Source organism: Saccopteryx bilineata, chromosome 1 (assembly GCF_036850765.1).
Source record: "Saccopteryx bilineata isolate mSacBil1 chromosome 1, mSacBil1_pri_phased_curated, whole genome shotgun sequence".
NCBI lineage: Eukaryota > Metazoa > Chordata > Mammalia > Chiroptera > Emballonuridae > Saccopteryx > Saccopteryx bilineata.
This window is the reverse complement of record NC_089490.1, coordinates 184325400-184334264: the sequence shown is the minus strand read 5'-3', so window position 1 is coordinate 184334264 and position 8865 is coordinate 184325400. Positions and strand designations below refer to the sequence as shown.

The window sequence follows — 8865 nt, the reverse complement described above, 5'->3', positions numbered from 1 at the left end:
TACACTAATAATATCATACAGGTACATTTGAGAAACGATTTCCATAAAATTAAAGTGAGCTTTTGAAAATAGGAATCTTGAAGTTTCTTTATGGTGTTTATTGGTAATGGAACAAAGAGCAGTTCTAAGTTCAGTGAAAAGTATAATTACCACTGGTTTCAGAAGATGTTTTTAGTGAAGAATGCCAAATAAATGGTTCATCCAAAAATACTTATAAATTATAGACTGACTTATTGAAAACCTTCTTTGGATAGGCAAAAATGCTTGTCTTTGCTCCTGTTGACACCAAAAGGAATCCATGGCTGATGTGAACCTATCTCTTTGGGAAGATAACAACATTGTATTGAAAACATTATCTTACTTCTCGAGACAAATGACGTTCTCTCATTTTCTTTTCTCTCATAGACATGGACACTAATTTCCCAACAATCTGGATGTTAGCTCTTTTGAGTATTGGATGTCCACTCACTGTAAGATGAAATATATAATTATATTAATAAATGTATAATTAACATAAAAATGTATCATGTGTTTGAAACTATAAAATATCACATAAAATGAATTAAGCTTGTGCTAAAAGATACAAAAGATTTGACTTGGGTTCATTGTCTTCTATTGTAGGGCATTACATTATATATCATGCCAACAATCTCAGCAAGTTACTGCATGACCAGTGATTTTAGAGAGGAGATGGTGGAAGCTGGAGACCACCAACATACAGCATGCTTGAAATAAATTAGATACAATCTGTGTTTACCATAAAAGTGATACTATTATCTCTTTTGCATTATGATATAATCAGTTCTGATACTGATATTCAAATCAACATATGCCACCATTTATAATATACCATAGATTGCTTGTTTTTGATATATCTTTATGTCTAAAATGACTTCTCAAATAAGAACATATAAGTCACCAATATACTGTGGCTACCACTATACACAGTGCTAATTTATAGATGAGGTAGTACATTTTTGGGATGTGCTGTTATTAAACAAAAAATACAACCAACTTTAAAAAAACAGTTAAAGTTATGAGAAGAACAATCCACATCACTAAAGGGAAATGAATGATGTGCTTTAAAAAAGAAGCAGGTCATTGTTGCTGTTTTTATGTTTGTCTGCAGTGTCATTAGATAACAGGAAGGCTTATGATAAAACAAAATGAAACTTTATTCAGAGTATTTGTAAAATAATTAGTATTAGTAATTAGCATTGCAATTGTGATCATAGAAAAAGGCAACAACCAACTGGTGTCCTAATCTACTAGTAGTACAAGCTAAATATGTTAGTTCTAATGTTAGTTCTAAAGATGAGCTCTTAGGATAAAATGTTTCCTACTGTGAATTTCTTTTTGATAATATGTTATACCAAGGCTATATTTCATCAAACAAAAGATAACTGAAATAGAAGTTTGCTCTAAATAGGTAAACTAGAAGGAAAAGTAAATATAATGTTCTAAGATCTTGTTCTAACACATTTGTGAGTGAATCCAGATTTAATATTTAATGTTAGTTCCTTATTTTTGAGATGGGGACTATATATATCTTGTCTTATTGTTGTAAAGTTTCAAAAACATATATCAAAGGATATATGTGTAAAATGACATTTGATATATATGTATAACAAATATATCATCCTAATGCAAGCTGTTAATAACAGGGAACAGGAGAAGGGGGGTGCATGTGAGGTATACATGGAAATATTTTATACTTTACAGCAATATTTTCCTAAACATAAAATGCCTCAAAAAAGTCTGTTCATTAATAAAAAGATACATGTCTGGCACTTTGTAAGTATTCAAAATATTGTTGCTATGTTATTATTATTTACATTATGATGTTAAAATATATACAGGCTTTATAAACAAATTTTACTAACAGTTGTTTGAGATAATAGGAGACAAATATATTGACCTGTGCTTCCAGCTCCTGTCACAGAGCTTTTAAAGCCCTTATAATTTTCTAAATGACAAGAGCACTGGGAGCATCTTTCATTCTAAGGAGGTGACTTTGAGTGGGTTCCTGGATGTCTCCTGGATGAGGTGTGGTCACCAGAAAGATCAGTTCATGATTAGAAGCTTAGAACTTCCAGCACCCCTTTCCACTTCTCTAGAGATGGGAGAGGAGTTGGAAACTGAGCTAGTAATGGATCGTACCTCCATGAGGACACTTCCACGCAATCTCAATAGCGTGGGGTCTGGAGAGCTTCCAGGTGGATGAGCGAATTTATATACCAGCTGAGGGATATGCCCCAAATCTACAGGGACAGAAATTTGGGATCATGTCAGCTCTTGCCTTACGAATCTCTTCATCTGTTCATCAGTATCCTTTATCATATCCATTAATAAACTGGTAAATGTAAGAAAGTATTTCTGTGAGTTCTCTGAGCTCCCCTAGCAAAGCAAGCAAACATGAGGAGGGAGTCATGGGGAACTTTGATTTGAAGCCAAGTTGGATAAAAGTTGTGGGTAACCTGATAACCTTGTGGGAATATTTTCATGAGGTTGAGTCCTTAACCCTGGGGTCTGACACTATCCAGGTAGGTGGTGTTAGAACTGAGTTAGATTTTAGGATACCTAGCTAGTACCAGAGAACTGCTTAGTGGGGTAGAGAAGGGAAAAACCCACATATTAAAATCGGTGACCAAAAATTTAGCTAGTGATAAGAAGTGGATTAGAAGCAGAATCCTCAATTGTATAATTTGTTGTTTCATACATATTTCAATTAAATTAAAAAAATCACTTCATTTTAAGAAGAATAAAAATGTAAGTACTCATAATGTATTATATATAGTTTCAATGTTTCAAAGTAAATATTCTTGACCTTCATTATTGCCATGACAGAATAGAGTTAGCAATTCTTTCGACTGAAACAAGTAAAATCTTGAATAAAATATTAAGTGCATTTAAACTGCATTGCAGACAAGGGAGAAAATACAGTGGCCAAATACAGTAAAATCAGTGACCCTAGTGGATATTCCAGTGTTACAGCCATTTTTTTTTTTAGTCTGATGTTTTCTGCTGAGCCCTAGATATCTGAACTTCAGTGCAGAAAAGATATTGGGGACAAATGTAAGGCATACGATCCACTCAAAATGAGAAGTTCAGCATGAGACCACAATGGTGGACTAGGGTCCCAATGAACTGTATCATCAGGTTCGGCAGGATGACGGAGAGATGAACATAGGAAGGGCATAGAGGGGAAGGGGAGGGATGGGAAAGAACTTTCTAGAAGGAAAACAGCAAGGAATCTTTCCTGTTTCCATGAAGCTGAGCAGTGCCCCCAAGCTGGCCCTTGGTTTGGGGTTCCAGTTTATGTCATCTGTGTGGTCCAAAATATCTCAAATAAATTTAGAGTTTGTTGGGCCCAAAAAAGAAATGAAAAACCTCTGTAGAAGAAAGCAACTGTAATCAAGGCCCTTAAAATGTCATATTCTATTAACTCCTTATATATAGTATTAAGTGGAAAAGCAGTATCCCCATATCCACAAAATTATCCCACTTTTTAAAGAAGTTATATGCATAGAAAAACACATACAGTATTAAATACCTTTAGGTTTATCTATTTTTTCAACAAAAGGCATTATTTATGTAAAAATAACAATATTAGAAATTTTCAAATTTCTAGATTGAACTTGTGCTAGTAAGTCATTTTTATTGTAAATAGTGAATAAATAATCAGAAGTTAGATATCTTTGTTTATACATTAATAATTTAAAGAAATAATTTCAAATTGGAAAATATTCAAACAAAATAAATAATATGCTTAATATATATTTTATTGCTTATATTTTCAGAAAATGAATATTGCATTTATTTTCTCAAATGTTCAAAGTATGTTTTGCCCTCTGTTGTTCCTTAAACCATCTCCAGATTTTCATGTTCATGAGTCTATTTTATGACTTCTCATGCAATTTCCCTGACCTATGCAAGTTTATATATTATTCTACACTAATAGCTACTTCCTATAAATGCTTCACAATGAATCTTTGTGGAGCTATTTGGAACAAAAATGAACACAAATTGTGTTAGAAAATAAAATACACATTGAGGTCATTGAGAATCTATTGAGTCCTATTTGTTCAAGTTCATGGTAGGAGCTATGGGTGATGTCAAGGGTACCAGCTGAGACCTTTCTGAGTCTCTACTTTCTAACCCCAAACAAACCAATAAAAACAAACAAACAAACAAAAAACACTTCAATTATTATGCTATTCAAAGAAATTCAATTTAAAAAAAAAAATGAAAGCATCTTCCTAACATGGTGTCATGGCCCTATCTACCAGAAGATTATTCTAGTCAATATAAATCAAAAACATAGTCCTAAGTGACAAACAAGAACATATTTCAAAAATTACACTCAATGCTAATATATAGCAGGAGTCTAAGTTTGAACTTCAGTTCTGTGAACTTTAATATTTAAATAAAAGTAAACCCAAGTGTGTGCTGAGGACTTTTATCTTGGTCCAATACACAGAGGCAGTCGATGGAGATGGGTGATTTAATATACTTTGAGCTGTCTCTGGCTTTAAGAAGATTTTGCTCTGACTATCCACTTCCCTCATTCCTGCTCTCTCACCTCCCGGGGAGATTCTGGCCTTTAACTTCATTAAAGGAAGATCCCAGTGATAAAATAACAGAAGTGAAAAAGCTGTTTTCAAACATCACGCCCTGGAGACACAGAGAGCTCCAAGCATCAGGGCTCTGAGATTGAGGTGACTGGGGTTCAAAGGTCAGGAGAGGCGCTTGCGCTTCTCCCTAGGAGGATGGCTTAGGTCTGTGTGGAATCAGCACCGCAAGGCCTGGACAGGTACTGGTGGCCACAGCTTTAGCGAGACACCTTTACCAGGCTTCTTGAGCTTCCAGGTGACCACAGAGGACAATGGGATAAAGGGCCGGAAGATGTGGAAGTCTATGCCACAGCCTGGAGGGGTGTACGTCTGAGCACATGTGAGATATTCTAGGAGCACTCCTGGAAATGGCTGCAATAATGGGGAATGCTTTCAAAGAGATCAGAAGTTGCATAACAGTAGGTAGAAAATTCCATGTGTGACTATTTTTGTGATTATATACATATCTACATACAGATATGTGGGTAGGCATGTACTTAGATTTTGTCTGGAAATAGTAAAGGTTTGCTTTCCACTGCTTTCTGTTTTCAGCTCCTGACTCTGTCATTCAGGCCATAGTAATGACTTCCTTAAGGGGGACTAAAAATAAATCACCTAATTTCTGGTATTTGTCAGAAATTTTGAAACAAAGAAAAATGATAAATAGCGAATAAATATTCTATGCAAAGTGTTTCACTAATCAGCTCCCTTTTGTAATATGTAAAAACGTACATACACAAACACCAAAATCATATACCTATTTAGTAAACATAACTACTAAAAATAAGGTGAATAATTGTGCAACATTACATGTAGAAAAATCCTGGAACAAAGAAGACAACTGCATTGTAAGGAGGAGATTTTAAAACACAAAGCAAAAGCAGTATTTTCTCAAGGAAGGCTTCCACTTGGAAGAGTACGGCTTTCCTCAAAATGTAAACATTTTGTGGGTCCAAGAAGCCAGAATCTGAAGAACTTCGCACGCGGAGCCAGATGGTAGCAAAGCTTGTGTGATGACATGAGCACCCTGTCCAACTCGCAGGGACTCCGAGTTGGATAGCAGACCGGTGGGAGAAGGACGGAGGAGATACTGATAGGCTCTTGAGAAAGGGTCGAACACCGATCTCTTTGTACCTTGCCTGGGGGTTCAGGAGAGGTGTGAGAAAAAGAGAAACAGTAATAGAAAGCACATTCAGTTTATGGAATAATTCAGAAGTACAGGGATTTTGTTGAAAGGGGCTTCAAGCTCCTTAGAAAAAGCCGTGTGACCAATATGGTGCTGCAGCAACAGGTGAGGACATTGTCCAGCCAGAGGATGGTTCTGCAGCCTTTCAGAGCAAACGACAGCCAAGGGGGTATGATTGACAGCACAGGCAGCCAGCGAGGGGCAGGGATCACTCTGAGGCTGACTGTCCTGGGAGAAAAGGAAACGAGAGAGGAGGCCTGGTAGAGATGCGTGCTTGGCAGAGTAAGGACAGATTTAGATGGCATATATGTACAATAAAAGCGGCATAAAAACACTGAAGTAGAAATAGAGCTTTCAGAGAATATTGAGATAAAAGAAGTCACTCTGATTATTCATAGGAAAACATTTTCTATGTGAAGGACGGTGACTTTTCATTTTGTGCAAGCAAGAAATACAAGTTTCATAGAAAGTGATAACAACTCACTAAAAGGGGTGTGGGGGAAAAGAGCTGACCTAGTTATTTAGGAAAACAGTATTTGGTTGCAAACTGGAGGCTAAAGACGAAATGCAAATGGACAGATACAGAAAGAATTACAAATATGTGTACAACCATGGGTTAGGCATAAATACATATTGGTATTACCAAGGTGCTTTCTAACACTTTGAAATTCATATATCTGCCAGCAACATATGACAGTACTTTTATGCTTGTATCCCATTGTATCCCACCAACAATATTAGGTATTGTTTCATTTTACTCTGTTTTAATTTTGGCCAATCTAAAAACCACTACCCATCGAGTGACTATGAGTATCTTAGCATATTTTCCATAGCTGTTGGATTTTTGTTTTGTGATTTGTTCCTCTGCATCTTTTGTCTATTTTTATTATTTTAAGAATTATTTATTTATTTATTCATTTCAGAAAGGGGCAAGAAAGAGAGAGAAGAGGGGAGGAGCAAGAAGCATCAACTCCCATATGTGCCTTGACCAGGCAAGCCCAGGGTTCAAACCCGTGACCTCAGCGTTCCAGGTCAAGGTTTTATCCACTGCACCACCGCAGGTCAGGCAGTCTATTTTTATTATACTGGCCTCTTTGTTCTGAATTTAAAATAGCTCATTTTAGTAAACCTCTGTATTCTGCAGTGCAATTCCATTCCACATCAATTTTTTAATAGACTTGTTTATGGTATTTCTTCATAGAAAAGTTTTTTAAAAAATTTATAAAACCCAAATCATTTTTCTTTTATATTTATTATCATTCCTGCTTGAAGCCTGAATATATGATTCTCTAGACTTCTTTTCAAAATTATAAATTAATTCATTAATTAATTGACTTATTTATTTAGACTGTTGAATTTTCTCAATATCTTCTTTTAGTATCTGTTATTATCAAATGATTTTTCTACCTGAAAGTGTTGATGCAATAAATTATGGAAGTAGAATTCTTAATTCATGAAAAAATGGTAGGGTGGTACAACAATAACCTACCAGGAAATGTGGTGTGGCATTCATCATTTTAGTAGACATTAGAACAGGACAGTGAAGATACAAATTGCTGAACTGCCTCCAAGAAGAAACATTCACAAGACAATTGAAGTGTTCTGATATATGTGCACAGTAGAAACAAGCAGAGAAGGTTCAGACCATTTGTGTTATAATCTATTGAGCACTACCTGAAATTCAATTGATCTTAATAGGATTTAGATAAGGACACTTAATGGACGTACTTTTCAAAGCAGAATGGTCCATATTGCAATAGGAAGTGATAATAATTCTTGTGAGATTTTTAGCTCAGAGCTAACAGCAGGAACTTGGGGATCAGAAGACTAGAATTCAAATACTGGCACTTATAACTTAGCACCTTTGTGATCTTAGGAAAAATGAGCTTTCATTTCTTCATATGTAAAATGAAGATGACAGTTTCTACTTCAAATGAATAATATAGAAATTTAATGAGAAAATACCCATAAAGCACTTGACTTAGATTTGAATACATCATAAATTTTTAATAAATTTTAGATGTTATTTCCTCTCTCTCTCTCTCTCTCTCTCTCTCTCTCTCTCTCTCTTTGTTCTACTTCACTGCAGTAGAGGTTAGTTTATTACCATCTGCCTTAGCATATATTGTGTATATTGTTTTCTAATAGTGTGCTTGCTATGTGAATGCAACTTGCAGACAAGCAAACAACCCTCTTCCAACATTCCAACAGATTGTTTCCTCAACCCTTTTCTATATAAATGTTATGCCTCCCACTGATGTCCCTATATTCTAATGTGAAGACCACTGAACCATAATTTTCCTCTACTTTGATTGGTTTTTAATGCACAATACTACCCCATACCCACATGCATATTCCATAAATTCTGAGGAATATAAATTATTTATTTTGTTCATTCTTCTTGGATAAATCTATCAGGCATATCCAAGTGATCTATCAACACACTGTCCAATTTTCTTGCCCTTTCTCTTCTCCCTTCTTATATGAGCATGACTCTGGAAGTACTGTAAGACCTAGGCTGAAAGGGTGCCTCAAAGTCCCTTCTCCAAGATCTTGAATCTACCAATAACAACTTTTGAGTAAGTATATTTATTAAGGTAAGTATGTAATCCCTTTCCATACAGGGTCCACATCTATGGAAAGGCTTAGAACAGACACATTCATCGGGTAAATATGTTCACAGTTATACGTCACCACTAGATGTCACCCTTAGTCATCGCTAAGCAAACGTGGGGTCCCTTCCTACCACCAAATGCTCTGCAGTCTAGACACACGTCCCACACCAGAGAAATATCTAACAGTAACACTGACTTTGCCAACTGGGAACAAATAATAAAGATTATTCTCCGATGTAAGACCTAGGCTGACTCTGAGTATTTCCTGATCAGGATAGGAGAACCCACTTATCTCCACCAACCAGGACCTCATTTAATAGATTCCCACCTCCAGAGGGTTGAGGCACATCTGCAGTGGTCCCGCCTCCAAGAGTATCCACTTTTCCAAGTTTTACCATCCCAGAGGCTGATGGAATCACTTCCTTTATCCCCTCAGACTGTGTTAGTGACA

At 35.9% G+C, this 8865-nt stretch overlaps 1 protein-coding gene across 1 annotated transcript in view; it reads right to left on the bottom strand.

Annotated features, from left to right (window-relative positions):
• Window positions 1–352: 352 nt before the first annotated feature.
• Window positions 353–8865, bottom strand: part of IQCM (IQ motif containing M) — a 313492-nt gene continuing 304979 nt past the window's right edge. The window contains exon 12 of the mRNA XM_066252694.1: window positions 353–468. Within this exon, the coding sequence (XP_066108791.1) occupies window positions 353–468 (116 nt within the window). The remainder of the gene's footprint in view (window positions 469–8865) is intronic.